At 41.8% G+C, this 22,306-nt stretch overlaps 1 protein-coding gene and 1 pseudogene across 3 annotated transcripts in view; one reads left to right on the plus strand and one right to left on the minus strand.

Annotated features, from left to right (window-relative positions):
* Positions 1-1,038: 1,038 nt before the first annotated feature.
* Positions 1,039-1,221, minus strand: LOC102973045 (annotated as a pseudogene).
* A 2,679-nt stretch (positions 1,222-3,900) lies between these two features.
* The window catches only part of HABP4 (hyaluronan binding protein 4), a 40,183-nt gene continuing 21,777 nt past the window's right edge, over positions 3,901-22,306 (plus strand). The window contains exons 1-4 of one of the 3 annotated variants that reach the window (XM_042965048.1): positions 3,902-4,373; positions 10,012-10,174; positions 17,790-17,930; positions 18,167-18,235. In XM_042965048.1, the coding sequence (XP_042820982.1) occupies positions 4,016-4,373; positions 10,012-10,174; positions 17,790-17,930; positions 18,167-18,235 (731 nt within the window). In that variant the 5' untranslated portion in view covers positions 3,902-4,015. Of the gene's footprint in view, positions 4,374-10,011; positions 10,175-17,789; positions 17,931-18,166; positions 18,236-22,306 lie in introns of all 3 variants that reach the window. The other 2 variants (XM_042965047.1, XM_042965049.1) reach the window with 2 other exon arrangements.

Below are 22,306 nucleotides of genomic sequence, written 5' to 3' on the forward strand. Positions count from 1 at the left end.
GACAGCTCAGAGCCTGCAGCCTGCTTCCAATTCTGTGTCTCCACCCTCTCTGCTCCTTCCCTGCTTGTGCTCTGTTTCTCTCTTTCTCTCAAAAATAAATAAACATTATGGGGCGCCTGGGTGGCTCAGTCGGTTGAGCATCCAACTTCAGCTCAGGTCACGATCTCACGGTCCGTGAGTTCGAGCCCCGCGTCAGGCTCTGGGCTGATGGCTCGGAGCCTGGAGCCTGCTTCCGATTCTGTGTCTCCCTCTCTCTCTCTGTCCCTCCCCCATTCATGCTCTGTCTCTCTCTGTCTCAAAAATAAATAAACGTTAAAAAAAAATTAAAAATAAATAAATAAATAAACAAACATTAAAAAAAATTTAGAGGATGACAGGTCCTCTCTCAAGTGGTAATGGTCCCTTGTTGTTGCTTGGTGATGGGCAGCTTAAAGTTGCCGGAGACATCTGGTTTGAAGCAGTGCTTCTCAAAATATGGTCTCTGGTACATGTGGTAATTCTGGTGCATAAAGAATCTTTGGAAATTTCATTCATCTCATAATAATGAGGGCTCATTATGACTCTACCTAGTCTTAAGTGTGATTCAAAATGATAATAATAATGTTGATAATGACTTTCACTGAGGACTTACTTTGTGCCAGGTATGGTGCTCAACACTTCATATGCATTATCTGACCCAGTTTTCACAATAACCCTCAGAAATAGGTATCATTATTTTTTCCATTTTACAGATGAGAAAACTGAGGCACAGAAATAAGGAACAGGTCCAAGGTCACAAAATTAATTAGTGGCAGAGCCAGGATTCAAATCATGATAGAACTCCAAAATATATGCTTTAAATATTGTGGTAGAATCACATAAAATTTACTATTGTAGTTTTTTTTTTTTTTTTGTACATCACAGATACATTTATTCATGCCACAAAAGAAATAACACATCTGCAGGTGCACAGCGATACTCCATGTTCCCATCTAACAGCTGGCTGAAATTTATAGCCAGACTGATGTCCCATCTGATGTGTACTCCAGGTAAACCTGGTTAATGATGACCATGAACAGGTGCCGGACTCAAAGCTTTCCCAGCTTTACTTCTTTTATCAGCACAACTGATTTTATAAACAATGAAGCCCATCAATCCCCTTCCTACCTAAATCTCCTGGTTAGCTTAGACAGTGTGGGGCCTCATGGGGGCCTAAACATTTTTAACAAGGATTTGAGGCATCTCAGTGCAGGACCCCTGTCGCAGGCTGCCCCAATCCTCATAGCCAAAAACTCGGAAAGTTGTGCTATTGTAGCCATTTTAAAGTGTACAATTCAGTGGTATTTACTACATTCACATTTGGTACAACTAACACCACTATAAATTCCAGAAAAATTTCCTCACCCCAAAAGGCAACTTCATGCACCTTAAATGGTCACTCCCCATCTCCTTTCCCCCCTACCCCTGGCAACCACTAATCTGATTTCTGTCTCTATGGATTTGCCTATACTGGACATTTTATATAAAGGAGCATACAATGTATGGCCTTTTGTATCTGGCCATAATGTTTCAACATTCATTTATATTGTAGCATGTATAAGTACCTCATTCCCTTTTATACACAAATATTAATCCATTGTACCACATTTTGTTTATCCATTCATCCACTGATGTATATTTGGGCTGTTTCCACCTTTGGATATTGCAAGCAGTACTGCCACGAACACTCATGTACAAGTTTTTGTTTGAACACCTGCTATCAATTCTTTTGGGTAAAAAGAATAGGCTTTTGATCATAAACCTCTGCTGACTCCAAAAAGGAGATGACTGAATATCTTAAAATATTCATTCAGCAAATACTTACTGAGAACCTACCACACAACTACCCAGAATTTGAAGCACTGGGCATGTAAACTGCAATGAATAAGAAAGCAATGAATGACAGACATCATCCCTATCCTCCTCAGGAATGACAGAAAATTAAATGAGTAAAACACAAACCTGGCAGCAGTCATGCTGGTGATGACTCACCTGAGCAAGAAGCTCTAAGGTGATGCTTTTGAATCAAGACAAATAAAACTAAGAGCAGATTAAACAATAATGTTATTTATCCTCTTATATAATAAATCTGAGGTAGGGAGTCTTCCCAGTGGGATAAATCAGCACCAAGGAATTAGGTTTTCTCTACCCTTCTGCTCTGCCATTCTCATAGTTGCAATAAGGAACAGCAACTCTAGGCATTATGTCTTCCTCACATAACAAAGAGCAGAGAACAGAGGTGGGAAATAACAGATCCCTTCTCAATCCCTTTTTTTAGATATAAGAAAAATGTTCCCAGGAATCCTCCATAACAGTTCCCCTCAGGGAAGATTTGCACCAGGAGCTTATTCCTACACCAATCATTGGCAAGGGAATGGAATTAGAGTGCATGATTAGGATTAAGCAAGTTTGAGGCTGGCCAGAAGCCCAGCTTCCCCTGGGGCATACAGCCACCTGATGTCCTAACAAAATACAGCTTCTGGGAAAATGTAAGAGGAAAAGGAAGGAGTGGGATAGACAGCCATGTGCCAGGCAAAACTTCCCGGAGGACTGTCCAGTTCAGAGTCCTCTGAGTTCCAGTTCTCAATTGAAAGAAAAAAAAAAGGGGGGGGGGGGTGGCGCCGGGGTGGCTCAGTCGGTTGAGTTCGAGCCCCGTGTCGGGTTCTGTGCTGACAGCTCAGAGCCTGGAGCCTGCTTCGGATTCTGTGTCTCCCTCTCTCTGCCCCTCCCCTGCTCATGCTCTGTCTCTCTCTGTCTCAAAAATAAATAAAAACATTTAAAAAAAATTTAAAAACCCTCAATATGTCCAAAACTAACTCATGATTCCCATCAAAATGGTCTCTTCCAGTGTTCTATCTCTTTGGAATGCACCACCATTCCAGCTGCACAAGCCAGAAATAGGAGTCATCATACCCTCTTCATTTCCCTCAACACCCATATCTAACGCATCACCAGGTCCTGTTGATACAACCTCCCAAACAGCTCTTGAATCAATGAGTCTCTTCACCTCCACTCAACCATTCTAATTCAAGTCACTGTCATCATCAACTCTTCTCTGGAGTTCTGCAACAGTCTTTTGCTTGGTCTCCTTACATCTATTTGGACCTGCCTCCAACCTAGTCCTTCACAGTGCAACTACAGTAGCCTTTTCAAATACATGCTTAGACTTAAAATTTGCTTCCTATTGCTCCTGGGGGGGGAAAAAAAAAGCCGTCCCTCAGCTCTTTGCAATCCAGTTACAATGGTATCCTCTGAGTTTCAATGGGTTGTGCTCCATCCCACATCAAGACATCTTCACGTGTGGTTGCTCCTGCCCCTGTCATCCTTGGTAGTATGTCAGTTTAACCGTCACTTCCCAGGGAAAGCCTTTCCAGGCCTCCTAATTAGGTCAGGTCTCTGCTACTGGCGCGTAGAAAGTCTGTCCCTTCCTTTACCGCACTCTTCTGTCTCTAGACTAAGATCCGCAAAAACACGGAGCTAGTATCTCTTACAACATAACGCCTGGCACATAGTAAGTGTTCAATATGTAGTTGAATGGCTAGATGAATACATGAACTTCAAAGATGAGTGGCCCATTACCAATGTGTATCCAGCGCCAGAGAGAATACAAATAATGGCCGTGACCCACCCGCACAGCGGGGCCGCCAAGACTACAAGACTCGTTGCTCCTCCCAGTAGCTCCGCCCCCGTGCCCCGCCCCTCTCTGCTGAGTCGGGGGAGGGGCATAGAGGTCGCGTGACGTGACAGCCTCCGGCCGCTGATTGGGCTTCCAGACGCGCCGACTAGGAAAGGGGGCGTGTCTGCGTGTGCTGATTGGCTGTCGGGCGGTGGCTGGGCGGGCAGCGGCGGCGGCGGCGCGGGGGCGGGCGCGGGGAGGGCCGGGACCAGGCAGGGCTGGGAGGGCGGTAGCAGCGGGCGGGATGGGTCCTCGCCGCCGGTTTTGCTGAGACTCGCTCGCGTGGGCTGCCAGCGGCGGGCCCGCAGTGGCCGCGGCGGCATGAAGGGCGCTCTGGGGAGCCCCGTGGCCGCGGCCGCCGCAGGCGCCGCGATGCAGGAGAGTTTCGGCTGCGTCGTGGCCAACCGCTTCCACCAGCTGCTGGACGACGAGTCGGACCCGTTCGACATCCTGCGCGAGGCCGAGCACCGGCGCCAGCAGCAGCTGCAGCGCAAGAGGCGCGACGAGGCAGCGGCGGCGGCCGGGGCCGGCAACCGCGGCGGCAGGAGTCCGGCCGGGGCCTCGGGCCACAGACCTGGCGCGGGCGGCGGCCGGAGGGAGTCCCAGAAGGAGCGCAAGAGCCTCCCGGCCCCTGGCGCGCAGCAGCCGGACAGCCCCGGGGGCGGCCCGCTGCCACCCGGTACGCGCGCCCCGCCGGGCACCTGGGCACCCCGGGTAGGCGCAGTGGGCGGGAGGGGAAGGAGAATGGGGTCACGGAGGTCACCCCTCCTCTGCCGTCCCTCGACCCTCACTGTGAGACCGGGGTCAGAGGATCTTGATCCAGAAAGGGAAGGGGCTCCCGGGAAGAGGGGTTAAGTTGAGGGTCCTTGTGGCGGAGGAAGGTAGGAAAAGAGAACGGGAGGGGGTGTCACGCCCCTTCTGGCCTTTTCCAGCCCCTTGGGCGGGGGGCGGCGTGCTGGCTTGGAATAGGGGTCTCAGAATCCCAGAACTGAGCGATTACAAGTTGGGCAAAGTTGAGGGATAATGTTGGGGTAGTGTTTGTCGGGATAACTAGGGTCGCTACCCCGGGCGCTCAAATCTAGAGCTAGCAGGGAAGGTCTCTATCCTCCAGCCCAACCTCTGCAAGATTCGGGTCGGGAGGTCAGAAGAGAAGCGTGGTGGGGAAGGAGGGAGGGTGAGCAAAGAGGGCGCACCCGGCCTCTGGGGGTGGTGGCGAGAGCCCAGGGTGTGTGAGGAATCGTGGGGATGAGGGGCTCGGGCCTCTGTGATGGAGCGAAGGCCTGGGTGACCGCGGGGGCGGGCTGTGACGTCAGGGCCGCGAGCCGAATGCGGCGGGGGCGGACGCGGGGTCCCCGGCTCCTGCCAGGCTCCGTGCTTTCACCCCATCCTCGTACACCCCATCCCCTTACTGTAGCTTCCAGCAGTCAGCCGGCATCATTTTTCAATACAGCATGTTGTGTCGTTGGGACGTGTAACTTGTCATTAAGTCAGGTTGCTTTAAGAAAAGCGTTTTTAACCTTTAACCCTTTTAAACAAGAATATTCAAAGTTCCCCGCACCCTATTTAGCCAGGTACCACTGTCCGCATCCAGCGAGGGAGGGTACCTAAGAGTCGTTCATCACCTGAACTGCATCAGTTCATAGTCTGTAAGACTCCACCTGTATTTCCTCTGTTCTCCTAAAATAAAGCAGTGGTCCTAAGGTTTGCTTAAAAAGAGTGTTAAGATTAAGATGTGTCATTCGACCACTTGAGCCAGTGTTTGGCATTGTATTCAACTGGGCTTTGCTGGCTTGTTCCTTGCTTGATGACAGTTGTGCATCCCAGCCCTGAGATTACAACTCTGATTTAAGTGTTGGGTCTTTGACTCGTGCAGCTAGGTAATGTTTGCTTTACTTTTGTCTGTGAAAACTTCAGTCCAGCAATATCCCCTGAGAAATAGAAAATCAAGTCACTATAATAAAGATATTGAAAATTATTTTCAATGCTTTTGGATATTTTAAGACCCCATGCTAGTAGGCCAGCACATTTATGAGCCTATTTAAACAGTGAATGAGATGTGAGATATATTGTACGTTTTGTATTCTGATTTTTCTCATAAATCTATTTAGATATAGTAATGAAAGAATTGACTAAGGCTAAGCTTTTCCTCTCCCTTTGCTTTTTAACAGATGAAAATAATGTATTTTATCCTTTAAAGTGGTGTGAAACTGCAGTTAGTGCTGTTAATATACTGCTTTTTAACCTTTTTAATATTAAAAATCATGAATTTTTATAACAAATTTATAAAATTTTTGTAAATTTTGAGCAATTCTGAAATGTATGAAGTAAAGCAAAAATCTCCTATTTTTATTACTGGTTAACACCTTCTATTTATGTACAAACAGAGCTATTTCTTTTTTTCTAAATTTAAATGATATGTAAACTGAGTTGCAGCCTGCTTGTTTCACTTAGCATTGTAATCTAGTGGGTTTATAACTTTTTTCTGTCAATTGTTCATAATCCAGATGACCTGGGTTTTGAGATCTATATTAAAGATTCTTAGTTAATTTTGTAGATAGGATGGAAATTTTGTCATCCTGGTTCTTTTTCAAGTAAATGTTATTTCAGGAGCAAACAGCTCATTAATTTCCATTTATGTAGTTAGTACTAAATTTATAGAGAGCTACTCTCTCAAGGTTTTGTAGCCCTAATTAATATGGACTGTACCTTTCTAACATTCAAAATTTTTAATTTAGTTAGAATATTATAAATGAATGCTCAGTGTAGAGAAGAATCAAAGTCAAAACATGTTTGACATATAATGGAAATATTTTTGGATGTGAATGTGGAAATCACAAGATTTTCCCATGGAAACAGAGGTTTTTAATGCCCTTCAATATTTAACCCTTGGGTGAGCCTTGTTTTATAAACTCATTACTGAAATCTACAGAGACTGTTTTCAGCTTTCCTTTTCCTAGCCTTTCAGAACTATTGTCTTTGAGTGAAAGCTCAACTTTGTTTTGTAGAAAATCTTACTGTAAATTTTATTGTATTCTGCCCCTTCATATGGGCTTGGGTTTAGATCAGTGATCAGACAGCATGTGCCAGCGTTTTATTGGAAAGGGCTAGAGAAATTCAGTGTTTGCATTATCCACTTGGAGCTGCTGACCCAGCACAGAAAAACAAACTAGGTTCAGTTGCAATCTTGATCGCTTAGCACTAAATTGTGGGGGGAAAACTGAACCCCTTTTATCTTTGGGTTTTGGGGAGACAAGTGTTTGCAGTGTATTCATAATTATTCTAATAAATATCCAGTTACATTTAATGGTATTTTTAATGTTTGTTTTGAGAGAGAGAGTGCACACATGTGTGTGCACATGAGCAGGAGAAGAGCAGAGAGAGAGGGAGAGAAAATCCTAAGCAGGTTCCCTGCTGTCTGTGCAGAGCCCCAAGTATGGCTCGATCTCATGAACCATGATAGCATGACCTGAGACCAGATCAAGAGTAGGACACTTAACCAGCTGAGCCACCCAGGTGCCCCTATTTAATTTTTAAAATTTTATTTTTTAAGTTTGTACACCAAAACTTTGGAAGAAGTTTTAATATAAAGTATGCAGTAAATGTCATTTTAAGTTTTGAATGGTGAATTCCAAATTTAATACAATATAAAAACAACAACAACAACAACAACAACCTTGAGGAAGCAAAGAGGTAGGATAAGCTCCTAAGTAATTTTGTAGCTGAGTGGAGATACTAAAGGTTTTTTTAAAAAATTTTTAACGTTTATTTATTTTTGAGAGAGAGAGAGCGTGAGCATGGGAGGGGCAGTGGGAGAGGGAGACACAGAATCCAAAGCAGGCTCCAGGCTCTGAGCTGTCAGCACAGAACCTGATGCGGAACATGAACCCACAAACCATGAGATCATGACCTGAGCCGAAGTCAGACACTTAACTGACTGAGCCACCCAGGTGCCCCAAGTTTTATTTAAAGATAGGTTATAAATAGGAAATTTGAAGCTGTATTAAAATAATGTTTTTGCATTGAAGGAAAAGTATTGTCACTATTGACGTATCAGCTGATTGCTGTTATGTCATACTCTATTACAATTTTCAAGTTGTTAGATAATAAACTTCCAGAATAACATTTTCTACCTCACATTCCAAATTTGATCTCTATTAGGAATATACCTGCCCTCATTTGGCATTGCATATTCCTGGGACAAGTGTCACCCTCTGTTTTGTTTCTGCAAGAGAAACAATGATCTATTATGAGAAAGATAACATCTTTCCCATTTCCCAAACACGTCACAAGCTCAGATTGTAACATCAGTACAGGATGCAAATCCGATTTAAGGGACATTAACTTAAGACTGAACTTAGATTTATTGTGGAACTTTTCACATTGAAAAAATACTTTATGTTAACAAGTAATAAATTGCACAATTTTATGTTTGTGGTGTCACAGACTTGACTTCTGCTTTAAAATGGAATCAGTAAGATACTGGAACTATGTTACTATGTACATGTGCCCAGTACAAAGTTCAGATAGAAGCTATTCAGTAGGAAGACAGAAAAATATGTGTAAACATATATTCCTTAAGAGTTATATATATCTGTCTAAGAGAGGAATCCAGGACTTTAAAAATTACTCATTACTTCAAATACATTTAATATTTTGATGGCTCAGTTGGTTAAGCATCCAACTTTGGCTCAGATCGTGATCTCATGGGCTGTGAGTTCGAGCCCTACATCGCACTTAGGCTCTCTACAGTCAGTGCAAAGCCCGCTTCAGATCCTCTGTTTCCCACCGCACCCCCACCCCTTCCCTGCTCATGCACGCTCTCTCTGTCTCTCAAAAATAAACATTAAAAAAATTTTTTGATAGCCATACAACCAATGTGAAGGGTATAAATTATACCAAGGAAAATCGAAGCTACTGTAATAAAAATGGTACATCATGTTTGAGATGGAGAGCTTTTAAGTATTTTTTTTAAGAAAAATAAAATGCATTTTTAGAAGATGATTTAAGAAGTGACAAAGTTCCTTACAACGTACTTACCAAGTGTTAGCTGCTTTCAGACATAGACTCTGCTTAAAATTTTTAAAGCATCAAAACTAGAGAGGAGTAAAGTGAGAGAGAGGCCTGGAGTGGCCCTGGCTGAGTGCTGGCCTGTGAACGAGAGATGCCCCCTTCCAGTGTTGTCCCTTGGATCAGTTGGTAGATAGCAGTTTGGCCTCATATTGAAAAGTATGATCATAAATGTATAAATTCCATCAAAGATCAAGAGAGCAGGAAAATCTGTTTTCAAACAAAAAAAAGATAACAGCAGTACAGAACTGTATTTAGAAATGAAAACCTTAGTAGCCAATGATAAACCATAGTTTATCTGAAAGTACAATCTGACATATAGGGCATTTATCCTTTAATATTCTGTATGGAGTGTAGCTACCATGTTTTAATAAAGCTGCTGTTGACAACTGTAGTTAATTTAGCAAATGTGTGTATCCATAGCTGTCACAGTCATTGTGAGTTACCTGTAATTATAGGTTAGTTGGTGTAGTTTATCTTATATTTTCTAGGACAGAAGGGAAAGAAAACCTAAGTATCTTAAAAGTTTTATGAGGGGGGCGCCTGGGTGGCTCAGTCGGTTAAGCGTCCGACTTCGGCTCAGGTCATGATCTCGTGGTTCGTGAGTTTGAGCCCCATGTTGGGCTCTGTGCTGACAGCTCAGAGCCTGGAGTCTGTTTCAGATTCTGTGTCTCCCTCTCTCTCTGCCCCTCTTCTGTCTCTGTCTCTCAAAAATAAATAAACGCTAAAAAAATTAAAAAAAAAAAAGTTTTATGAGGAAGTACAGTTGACCCTTGAGCAACCAGGGGGTTAGGTTGAAACCAGGTTTCAAGCCGTGCAGTTGAAAATCCACATATAACTTTGAAGTTCCCAAAAACTTAACTACTAGTAGCCTACTATTGACTGGAAGCCTTGCCAGTAATAGTCAATTAACATTTATTTTGTATATGTAGTATATATTCGTATAGCAGATAAGCTAGAGAAGAGAAAATGTTATTAAAATTATAAGGAAGAGAAAATACATTTACACTTCTGTACTGCATCTGAAAAATTCTGTAAGTGGGCCCATGCACTTCAAACCCCTGTTGTTCAAGGGTCGATGGTAGTTGACTGTGGGCTACGATGATATCCATAACTTTTTTCTTCTCTGAACATTTCCAAACTTCCTGGATTTTCCTATGATGTTGACTTCTAGAAAAGTGGAATTTAAAACTCCCTGTAGGTGTGCTCTCATGGACCTGGTGTCCCAGCTGTCCCTTCTGATTTGGCAGGCCAGAAGCGAGCTCCTAGAAGAGGGGAGCAGCAGGGATGGAATGACAGCCGGGGGACGGAGGTGACACTTGACAGAGCAGAGCGGAGATCCTACAGGGAATATCGACCCTATGAGAGCGAGAGACAGGCAGACTTTACATCTGAGAAGTTCACGGATGAAAAGTACGTACTGCAGACCTTGGTCAGGAGGGTGGGGGGAACCAGGAGGGTTTTACTAGAACTGTTAACCTTTGCAACCTTGGCAGTCACTTTAGGTGACACAGGAAGGATGTTCCATTTATTTCTTGGGTGACCTTAAGTCTTGGTTCAGGAAATGATGTAAGGTGAAAAATGAGTTATTTATTGGTAACTACACAAAGCACTCTTGTAAAGAAAAAAACTACACAGGAGTCTGTTAAACTGGTTAAATTTTCTTTTGCAGTTGAAGCTAAGCATAATTATGGTTTTGATTTAACATTACTAATTTAGACTACTAACAAATTTAAACAAGTTCCTAGCCCCATGGTTAGGTCACTTGGCTATCATGATGACATTTTAAGAAAAACTGATACAGTGTATAAAACCAATTTCTGGCTGCCATACCTTCTTCTAGAAAGTGCTCTGATCTGGAAGGTAGTCTTGGGCTGGTGCAGCCTGACACCGCTCCTGACCACCCGCGCCTGCCTGTACACACGTAGCGGTTCTTTGTGTCTTATGCTTGGCCCTAACAAGACAGATGCTTACTGCCTAAAGTTTGTGTTAAATTATTCAACCTTCATAGCACTGAGTTTAGATTAAACTGAAACAACTTGTGAATCACATTTCAAGGAAAATAGGTTAAAAAAAAGGCTAAAGGAGACTAGAATAGTGTACGTTGACACTATTAGCCGTCAACAGTTTAATGTCAAGGGAGCCGTTATTCCCAAAGTATTCCAAGTTCTTGACTATTGATTCCATTTAGGATCCTGGCTACAAGTTTTAACCAAAGGACATGTAAAAACTATGTTCATTAAAACACCACCTCATTAAAACACCACCCCTTCCCCCAAAAGACCCCCAGAAGTCCAGCAGAGAGTAGCTCAGTCTGAGAACGCTGAGCAGCTGGTGACTCCCACAGATGTATTCCCTAGAAATTACATATTGAGAACATCAGGCTAGTGTATCTGCCACCATATTGGAGCGTGAGGGTTAGAGAAAGGCTTAATTCTGCTATTTTTGGAGAGTACTTCAATTTTGCTGTGTAATGGCCATAGTCTGCTTGCTTACAGAAAGACTTCTGGATCAGAGCTGCTTATTTGGGGAAGCATATGTGTATTTTTTTTTTTCTCACTTCAGGGATTTATTCTGTGGAAATAAGGAAATTATAGCTCAAAAGCACAAACTCATGTTTCCAGCTTTTTTTAGTAGCAAAACTATGAGTCTTTTAAAAGGATGAGTATATGTTAACACAAAATGATGCCTATTAAGTGAAGTCATACATGAAGATAGGGGTAGAGTGGGATATGGGATTATGGAGGGATTTTTCTTTTTTCTTTAAAAATAACTTCAGATTTATTGGGGTGCCTGGGTGGCTCAGTCCGACTTCGGCCCAGGGCATGATCTCATGATTCATGGGTTCAAGCCCCACATCAGGCTCTGTGCTGACTGCTTGCTCAGAGCCTGGAAGCTGCTTCAGATTCTGTCTCGTTCTCTCTCTGCCCTTCCCCTGCCCACACTCTGTCTCACTCTGTCTCTCAAAAATAAATAAATGTAAAAAAAAAAAAAAATGAAAACTTCAGATTTATAGAAAGTTGCAAGAATTATACACAGAATTCCCATATACCCTCATCCAGATTCCCCAACTGTTAACATTTGCTTTATCATACCCCCTCCCTCTCTACCCCCTGCCTCTCTCCTTCTCTTACACACACACACACACACACACACACACACACACACACACACCTTTTTTCTTTGACATTTAAGAGTAAAGTGCAGATGGGGCGCCTGGGTGGCTCAGTCAGTTGAGCATCTGACCTCAGCTCAGGTCATGATCTCACAACTCCTGGGTTTGAGCCCCGCATCCGGCTCTGTGCTGACACTCGGAGCATGGAGCCTGCTTCGGATTCTGTCTCCCTTTCTCTCTCTGCCCCTCCCCCACTCATGCTCTGTCTCTGTCTCTCTCTCTCTCTCAAAAATAAACACTAAAAAAAATTTAAAAAGAGTAAAGTGCAGAAATACCTCTTTATCCCTAAATACTTTAAATGTATTTCCTGAAAACGTTGTACAATTATCAAACATATTAACCTTGATACATTACTATTATCTAATTCTCTATATCATGTAATCTACAGAGTACTCAAATTTCACCAGTTGTCCTATAATGTCCTTTTAGCAAAAGAAAAAAAATGCCTGGTTCAGGATCCAGTCCAGGAGTGTGCACTGCATTTAGTCGTCTTTCATTTGGAACAGCTCTTTACTCTTCTTTTATCTTTGACTTTGACATGTCAGAAGAGGAAGGACCAGTTATTTTGTACAACAGCTCAGAACCGAGTTTGTCTGGAACGATGTCATGCACTTTGGCAGGAATACCACACAAGTGAGGTCTTGTGTCCTTCGCAGTGTATCATGTTAGGTATATGGAGGGAAGTTTTACTTTCAAGGAAATGTGAAATTATTTTTGATAAATCATGTGCTATCAGAAAAGATATTTTCCTTAGTTTCTTAAAAAGTACTCTTCTATTAATAAAGATCCATAAGACAATTTGGATAGTTTAGAAAATGCATACAATTATAAAGAAAATTAAAGCCACTTATCTTACCATTTAAGGTAATTACTCCTAACATTTGGACTAATTTTTTCCTTTTTTTTAATACATAGATATACTTAAATATTAAGATGATAATACATATATACTGAGTGCTTTATATTCTTTCTTTTTCCATTTGACATGGTCAAAGTCATTTCCATGTCACTAACAATGTTTGGTAAACATTTTCTTTTAAATTTTTTTGAAAGAGAGCATTTGCAAGTGGGGGAGGGGCAGAGGGATCAGGAGGGAGAGAATCCTAAGCAGGCTCTACGCTCAGTGCAGAACCTGACATGGAGCTTGATCACTCAACCGTGAGATGATGCCCTGAGCCAAAATCAAGAGTCAGATGCTTAATTGACTGAGCCACCCAGCTGCCCTGTGAATTTTTGGTAAACGTTTTTTTTTTTTATGTTTTTACTTATTTTTGAGACTGAGAGAGAGAGAGAGACAGAGCACAAGTGGGGAAGGGCCAGAGAGAGAGGGCTACACAGAATCTGAAGCAGGCTCCAAGCTCTGAGCTGTCATCATGGAGCCCAATGCAGGGCTCAAACTCATGAACTGTAAGATCATGACCTGAGCCGAAGTTGGACGCTTAACTGACTGAGCCAGCCAGGCGCCCTGGTAAACATTTTTAATGGCTCTATTATGAGCTGTTGTGGATGCAGTACAGTGTAATAATTTCCTTAGTGTTGGACCTTCTCTAGATGGAAGTTCTAGAAATGGGAACCCCAGTTAGGGCCATAAAGCAGTGGTTCTCAGCTGGTTGTCATATATTAAAACCTGGGACCCAGTTTGTGCTTCAATGCAAGTTTGGATGGGTGCATGTAGTGTGAAAACAAATTAGAGTCAGGGGGATCTTTTGATATGTAGTGACCAATCACTATCTTAGTAACCTGTCCATTTACTCTGTCACTAATAATCTAGAGCCCTTCTCCTAGCTCTTTCTGCAGAGTTGAATATAATAAACTTTGATCTTGGCTTATTTGATAGTGAAAAATGGTGTCACCTTGCATTTCTGTGATACCTATACATATTTATTGGGCAGAATTATTGAATCTTGATAATCTTAACAGACTGTCTAATTCAGTCCTCTCAATTTATGGATGAGGAAACAAAAACCCGGAGTTTCAGTGATGGCTATTGTGGTCACAGCCAGCTCATGTGATTTTTATTCCACTAAAGCAGAACACATATTGTCACATCGAAGCGGTGTCATAAGTGGTGCTGGGAGTAACTGTCCATGTGGCTCAGGTGCAGAGATCAACCAGGACACTTCCAGATCACTGTTTTTAATGTATAAGGAATTTTTCTTTAGGCTCCAAATGATGAACCTAAGTGAATTCTTTGAACATAGGCTATTAGGAAATTAGCCTACCTCTGTCTGGATATATTTTGACTCTTTCTTTGGCTCTTCTTGAAGTTTAGTGCTGGTCATTCAAAGTCAGTTCCAGTTCTGAAAGAATCACTTACTCAGATGTTTAACTTTTTTTTCCTCCTCATATGGAAATAGTTGAGAAAAATTGGGGTAAAATATACGTAACATAATGTACCATTTTAGGGGCACCTGGGTGGCTCAATCAGTTAAGTGTCTGACTTCAGCTCAGGTCACGATCTCATGGTTCATGGATTCAAGCCCCACATTGGGCTCTGTGCTGACAGCTTAGAGCCTGGAGCCTGCTTTGGATTCTCTCTTTCTCTCTGCTCCTGCCCCACTCTCACCCTGTCTCTCTCTCAAAAATGAATAAACATTAAAAAAATTTTTTAATGTATCATTTTAACCACTTATAAATGTATGATAGTACGGTGGCATGAAGTACATTCACACTGTTGTGCAACCATCCCCATCATCCATCTTCAGAACATTTTTATCTTCCCCACCTGAAACTCTGTACCCATTAAACACTAATTCCCCATTCTCCCCTCCAAGAACATCATTCCCTTTATCTGTAAAACAGGTACTCATGCCTACTTAATTAGGATTGTTGTTGGAGAGTGGATTACAGGGATATAAAGCATGATGCTTGGCTGAAATGTTATTTTCCATCCTTTTCCTCGTGAGTACATAACAAATAAAGATTCCTAAGTGGATACAGGATTTCTCAATGCTCCCTTGCCTGAATAAAAAGAGAATATGTTTTATTGTTCTAATTTTTAGTATACGTGCTGCCAACACGAGCACAAAGAGGGTATATTTTATAAGCAAGAAGCAATTGAGAATATATATATTTAAAGTGTATTTGTGAGAGAGAGAGAGTGCACAAATGAGCAGGGCGGGGTGGGCAGAGAGAGAGAATCCCAAGCAGGCTCCAGGCTGTCAGCACAGAGCCCAACACGGAGCTCGAGCTCATGAACTATGAGATCATGACCTGAGCTGAAATCAAGAGTCAGACGCTTCACTGACTGAGCCACCCAGGTGTCCTGAGAATATGGGGATAAGGATGTGGGTAACCTGTGGAGTAAAGAAAAAAAAATGTTTTAGGGGCTCCTGGGTGACTCAGTTGGTTGAGTGTTGGACTTTTGGTTATGGCTCAGATCATGATCCCTGGGTCATGGGTTTGAGCCCTGCATTGGGCTCTGTGCTAAGCGTGGAGCCTGCTTAAGATTCTCTCTCCCTCTCTCTCTCTCTCTCTCTCTCTCTCACTCACTCTCTTTCCCCTCCCCACCCCTCTCCCCTGCTTATGCTCTCTCTCTAAAATAAAATTTTTTTTAAAAAACCACTAAAAAAAAAAAAAAAAAAGAGGCTTAAGGGATTAAAATAAACCCCAGAACACACAGGGCTATTTTTAGGGTCGGTTTCAATCACTATTATATTTTAAATGCCTTTGTTGTTTTGTTGGTATCTGATCTAGATTTCATGTAAATTTAGACCCAATTTTGACTGTTGACATTATTTTCCATGTATGTTTTGGTGTTTCATTTCCTCTCAATATTTAGGTAGACTTTTTTTCTCTTATGACCCTGTCCAACTTCCTTGTTAAGAACTTATTGTTACATTTTTGTTATTGTTTTAGAACTCTGCTTTAGATATTTATTATAATGGGAATAGATTTTATAATAATCTCTGTTTTAGTCGGGAATGGGAGAGGTGGGAGGTAGAACACCCAACCTGGAGATTTTATTTAGGATGATGTTTCTTATAAGAGACTGGCATAAAGTTAATGATTGGTGCTTCTGTGTTTTTTTATCTTTTTGAGTAAGGATAATAGAGAGTTTTATATATTTTTACCCACCATCAGACAGTAGCTTTTTTTAAATAATTTTTTTATTATTATGTTTATTTATTTTGAGAAGAGAGAGAGACAGAGTGAGAGTGGGGGAGGGGCAAAAAGAGAGTGAGACACAGAATCCAAAGCAAGACTCTAGGCTCTGAGCTGTCAGCACAGAGCCCGACACGGGGCTCAAACCCATGAGTGTGAGATCATGACCTGAGTCGAAGTCAGGTGCTCAACCGACTGAGCCACCCAGGCGCCCCAGACAGTAGCTTTTTAATGTAACAATTTCAGCCATGACCATAGACTAGAACATACCTCTAGTTTTGGTGTTTGAGTCACTAATGCCACTAGAGTTCAGTAAGTAATTTGTTACAATTTTAAATATTTTTAAAGTCTTGACAAATTAAAAATATATAATCTGTCTTATTAAACTAAGGTTGTAATGGTGAAAAGATGTGGTCCTTGCTGCAGTAGCTTTGAGTCTAATGGAAGAAAGGCAAGTCCTCATAAAAAGTGATGGTGACCAGAGACATGGCTGAGAATGAGTATGAGGAGGAGTGTGTGGGTGGTTAAGCCTTGGTCCCAGTGGATGTGGCAGAGGAAGAAGGGAGTATAGAAGACATCTGGTTCTTGGCTTAGGTAGTTTGATGCTGTGAGTTAGGGACCATAGCGGGAGCCAAGGGGTCAGTGTTGGTCATGTATCTGCAGGGCCAGGGTGTGGACAGAGGGCATGTCCAGGAAGTAACTGGCTTTGTGGCCTGGAATCAGAGACCCCAGTGAGAGATGCAGGGTCACGTGAATGAGGGTCATGTAGCAATAGCATAGAGATGAGAACAGTGTGTGCCTGGGATGGGAAGTCAGGAATGTGGGCACCTGTGAGGACAAACGAGTATCCAGAAGAACGAGGGAGGCAGCTGTGTGGAGAGCATCAAGACTAGTTAAGTGAAAGAGGCAAGATACAGAATGTGTCCCTTGATGTGACTCTGGAGGTGCCTTCCTCTGAAAAATGGAATTGGGGGGCCTAAGAAGCAAGGGGAGTGAGTATCTTGTGAATTTTGTACCATGTTTGAGTATGACCTATTACAAAAATAAGTGTTTAAGGACAAGGCAAGGAAAGAGAAGTCTGAGGAAAATTAGTGGTCAGTGGTGTCAAATGATGAATAGGGGTCAAATGACATAAAGACAAAAGTTGCTATTGGCTTTCACAACAAAAAGCTTCAGCTGTCCTTGGAGGTGTGTGGGGGGCAAGAGGAAGAGAATTAAGGTTGTTGCGGGTTAATACTTTTAGCCCCAAATGTCACTGACTGGTTGTGTGTTTGGGAGAGGGAGGTTTGGGAGGGGCATAATTTGAAGTTTCCTATTTCTCTTATACAAAACATTCCAAATTTAATTTAAATATTGAATATTAGAGCTGGAATAAACCTCCAGAGAAAGGGGTACCCCTCCACAGATTAGCAAGACCTGCCCAGGACCTGCTTCTCTGGTCTGGCTTCCTCACCTAGCAGCTGTATGACCTTGGGCAAGTTACCTACCTCCTTTGTGCCTCAGTTTCATTGTCTGTGGATAATAGTTGTATATTATACATCTGTTTATGAGAATTATATATGATGAAGTGCTCAGAACAATGCCTCAGTAGTATTGTTCAGTAAAAGTTAATTATTACTTTATTTTTCAAGCTACCATTCTTTCCAATATATTATAGCCATGATGTCCTCCTAGAATTTTTTTCTCAAAAAAGCCTTAGCCCTTCAATCCAGTTCACTGCTTTTTATTATTATACCCATCTCTTCCTAGACCCATTGACAGGTTTGATCGAGACAGACCACTGAGAGGCCGTGGAGGCCCAAGGGGGGCCATGCGAAGCCGAGGCAGAGGCGGCCCCGGGAACAGAGCTTTTGAGGGTTTTGACCAGAGAGGGAAACGAGATTTTGAGAGGTACGGTGGGAGTGAGAAAATGTAAGTTCCTCTGTAACTGCTGTTTTTGCCTTATGATCTTGGTCATACACGGTATGAATCTGTTTGTTGTGTGTTAATATGAATTGACTTGATATTAGTATGCGCTTATTCCTGAGGGAGCTGATCCTGGGACAGCTTTTCTGATTAACTTTTATGATTTGGAGATTGACTGCAGGCCTGCTTTCAGCTGAAGGGAATATTCTTTCTTTCTCTAGAGCAATCAGAACTGAAGACAACATGGGTGGCTATGGAATTCGAACTTGGGGATCAGGCAAAGATACCAGGTATGGTGCAAATGTGTGCCTTTTGTGAACCTGCAATTAAGTGGAAATATCCAGATCTTTATTTTCCTTTTGTGAAAATTATGTCTTCTCTGCTATGCTTGCATTGTCTTTATACTTGTGTGCTGTTAGGTATAGATTGATTTTAGGCTTTGGTTTAGTGAGGTGACTTTTTAAAGTGGGTTTGCTATGTTGTAATTAGATTTGAAAATGACTTTTAAAGTGGTTTTAAAGTTCTTTTGTTTTAGCCAAACAAATTTGTGTATTTGCTGATGCCCCAGCGCATGATACTCTACATTTGCATAGGCCTCAGAATGCTTTTTAAATTTCTGGATATTCTATACTTTTATTTTTCTGTGACCTTCCCAAGTTCTTATATGCATTGCATCTTGATTTTATGAAATCATTTGCAGGTTGAAGCTCAATGACAAATTTCACCGAAGGTTCAAATCTGACATTTCTCTGAGGTTTCATGGTGTCTCAGATCTGTACCAGTTTTGCTGCTTAGAAGAAGTACTTGGTTCTGCTGTTTCAGTCATTTCATGGCTGTAGGGGCAGTGCCTTCCTGGTGTCTGCAAAGAATAAGCAAGAAGACTTGAGGGCAGTACAAGGCAAGGAATGGATCCCTCCCAGCACATGTTGTAGGAAAGACTTTCCACGATTTTGAAGCCTTGAGGGAATCCAGAATATAAGCTTTTTACATAAACTTACTTTTCTTTCCTTCTTTCTTTTTCTTTCTTTCTTTCTTTCTTTCTTTCTTTCTTTCTTTCTTTCTTTCTTCTTTTTTTTAAACTTTATTTATTTTGAGAGAGAGAGCATGAGCAGGGAAGGGGCAGAGAGAGATGGGGAGAGAGAGAATCCAAGCAGGCTTCGCACTGTCAACACAGAGCCCAACGCAGGGCTTGAACTCACAAACCGTGAGATTATGACTTGAGCTGGAATCAAGAGTCAGATGCTTAACTGACTGAGCCACCCTGGCACCCCCATAAACTCATTTTTCTGAAATTGTTCTTAAAGACAAACATACAAAATAATACTAAATATAATATTACATGTGCTACCCTTGCACATCTGTGTTGTCCTTGAAAGGAAAAGAAACTTGTTGAATGTTTCTCAGTATGGGGTTTCATAGGCTGTTAATAATGAATCTTTTAATTTTGTTTTATTTTACTTTGATATATATGTTAAAAAGTAAATACCTCTGAGTCATCTGATTTACCACCTTATCTAATGCTGCCACTCCATTTCAGTTGGCATTGGAACTTAAAATAATTTTGGCGTCAAGTGATTATGTACCCTAAGGGGTCAGCATTGGCCTTTTAACATGAAGAAGTAACCAGGAGCTGGGTGTGCTGCAGGTGATCTGGCATGTATGTCCTTGTGCTAAAATGACACATGTCATTTTGGATTGGTTTGTGAGTGACTAAGTCAAAGCTCTTATGTGGTAATAATTTGTAATTTAAAGATTTTCATAGAATAAGACTTAAATTTCTTATTTAATAAGTGGAGATTTTGATTTTGATCATGAAAACAGTTCCGTACAGTGGAGTTATGGGCTGCTTTTGATTAATGAGAAAAGAGCAGAGGTGAGCCTACTGTAGCAAGGATGTTAATGGCTGGTGAAGCCAAACACTGCACGGTGTGTTAAAAGCTGGAGGGTTTTGCTATAGTTAGTATTCCTGTTTGAAGGCATTGGCAGTGCTAACTAAATTTATGAATGTTTTCAAAATGGTGCAATGAGCCATTTCCAATGTTAATGCTTCTCTTCAGCAGTTTGACAGTGAGTGCCTGAAAGTAAAGTTTTCTCCATCTGTGGTAATTACAAACATATAATATCTGATATTATTTCTTTGTTACCAATTGAAACACACACACGAAAGCAGTTTTCAGTAATGGTGCCTTCCAACTTTTATTTCAAAGAGCAAGATGGTTTTATTAACATTCAATTAAAATCTCTCTGCTGTCATAGATTTGGGTAATTCAAGTCTCATTGAATTTGAACTAGATAACAAAGCCTTCAGGTGTTCAATTCACTTTGTGGAATGTGCTTGTGCAAACAGGCATTTTCTGCATTCATATAACTAAAGTCAAAATATATACATCTGCCCTGGGGCTGTATCTTCTTCTGTAAATCTAACATTGGTGATTTACTTTCAACAAAATAACAAAATCTGCTAACATAAATTATTGCTAATTTTGAAACCTCACTGCTCTGTAGTTTTGGTCACATGGGTCTATAAGAGCCGTAAGCACATTAGTTTTATGTTTATTCATTAAATAATGTAGGTCAACACAGGGAGATATGTGATCTCTCTTTTTTTTAATCAGCTGCTCAAGTTTAAGAATGCTGGTGTGGGGCGCCTGGGTGGCTCAGTCGGTTAAGCAGCCGACTTCGGCTCAGGTCATGATCTCGCAGTCCATGAGTTCAAGCCCCACGTCGGGCTCTGTGCTGACAGCTCAGAGCCTGGAGCCTGTTTCAGATTCTGTGTCTCCCTCTCTCTGACCCTCCCCCATTCATGCTTTGTGTCTCTCTGTCTCAAAAATAAATAAACGTTAAAAAAAAATTTTTTTTAATAAAAAAAAAAAAAGAATGCTGGTGTTTGTACATAGTCCCTTTTATGATTTTTAATTGTTGAAAACTATAAACTATCAATAAACCTATGGTTTTTATTCCCTTGGTTTATTATGTTGCCAAGGGAGTAAAGAGAAAGTTGGAATAATTTGTGCTGCTGCTGCTGGGTTTTGAGGCTCCTGGATGCCAGAAACTCCTGTGACCCTGCTGGAGTCAGGCTGATGAGCAGAAGCAGCCTTTGTGACAGGGCCTCCACCAAGCACAGTGCCAGCCACATCTTTCCACACATAGGGTGCATTTGATTTAGGACCTTTTTCAAAAATAAAGATTAATAATTATTTGGGGTGCCTGGCTGGCTCAGTCAGTAGAGCAGGCGACTGTTGATCTCAGGACTGTGAGTTCGACTCCCACATTGGGTGTAGAGATTATTGAAAAAATTAACTTAAAAAAATTATTCAAATTTTGTATAGAAAAACTCACTTTTAAGCTCATTACAATAGCTTTGCATTGAGAATAAAAAAATGTAGGGGTACCTGGGTGACTCAGACAGTTAAGCATCCAACTTCAGCTCAGGTCATAATCTTATGGTCTGTAGGTTTGAGCCCCGCATCGGACTCAGTGCTGACAGCTCAGAGCCTGGAGCCTGCTTCGGATTCTGTGGTGTGTGTGTGTGTGTGTTTCTCTCTCCCCCTACCCCTCTCGCACTCTGTCTCTCTCTCCCTCAAAAGTAAGTAAACATTTTTTAAAAATGCAGAAAGTCAATTCTGTTATTACAGGTCAATTTATCTTTGCTTTTCAAAAAATAGCTTATGTTGGGGTGCCTGGGTGGCTCAGTCAGTTAAGTGTCCAGCTTCAACTCAGGTCATGATCTAACAGTTTATGGGTTCGAGCCCCGCATCAGGCTCTGTGCTGACAGCCTGGAGCCTGCTTTGGATTCTGTGTCTCCCTCTCTCTCTGCTCCTCCCCCGTTCACACTCTATTTTTTTGAAACTATTTTTCCCCTTCCCTTTTCCCATGGTCCTCCTTTAAGTTTCTCAAGTTCCACATGTGAGTGAAAACATATGATATTTGTCTTTCTTTAACGTTGTTACAAATGGCAGGATTTCATTCTTTCTCATTGCCAAGTAGTATCCCATTGTATATACAAACCACATCTTTGTCCATTCATCAGGTGATGGACATTTGGGCTCTTTCTGTAATGTGGCTATTGTTGAAGGTGCTGCTGTAAAGATTGGGGTACATGTGCCCCTAGGAACCCGCACTCCTGTATACTTTGGATGAATTCCTAGTAGCGCTATTATTGGGTTGTAGGGTAGTTTGATTTTTAATTTTTTGAGGAACCTCCACACTGTTTTCCAGGGCGGCTGTACCAGTTTGCATTCCCACCAACAGTGTAAGAGGGTTCCCGTTTCTCCACATCCTCACCAACATCTGTTGTTTCCTGAGTTGTTAATTTTAGCCACTCTGACTGGTGTGAGGTGGTATCTCAATGTGGTTTTGAT

Source organism: Panthera tigris, chromosome D4 (genome assembly GCF_018350195.1).
Source record: "Panthera tigris isolate Pti1 chromosome D4, P.tigris_Pti1_mat1.1, whole genome shotgun sequence".
Taxonomy (NCBI): Eukaryota; Metazoa; Chordata; class Mammalia; order Carnivora; family Felidae; genus Panthera; species Panthera tigris.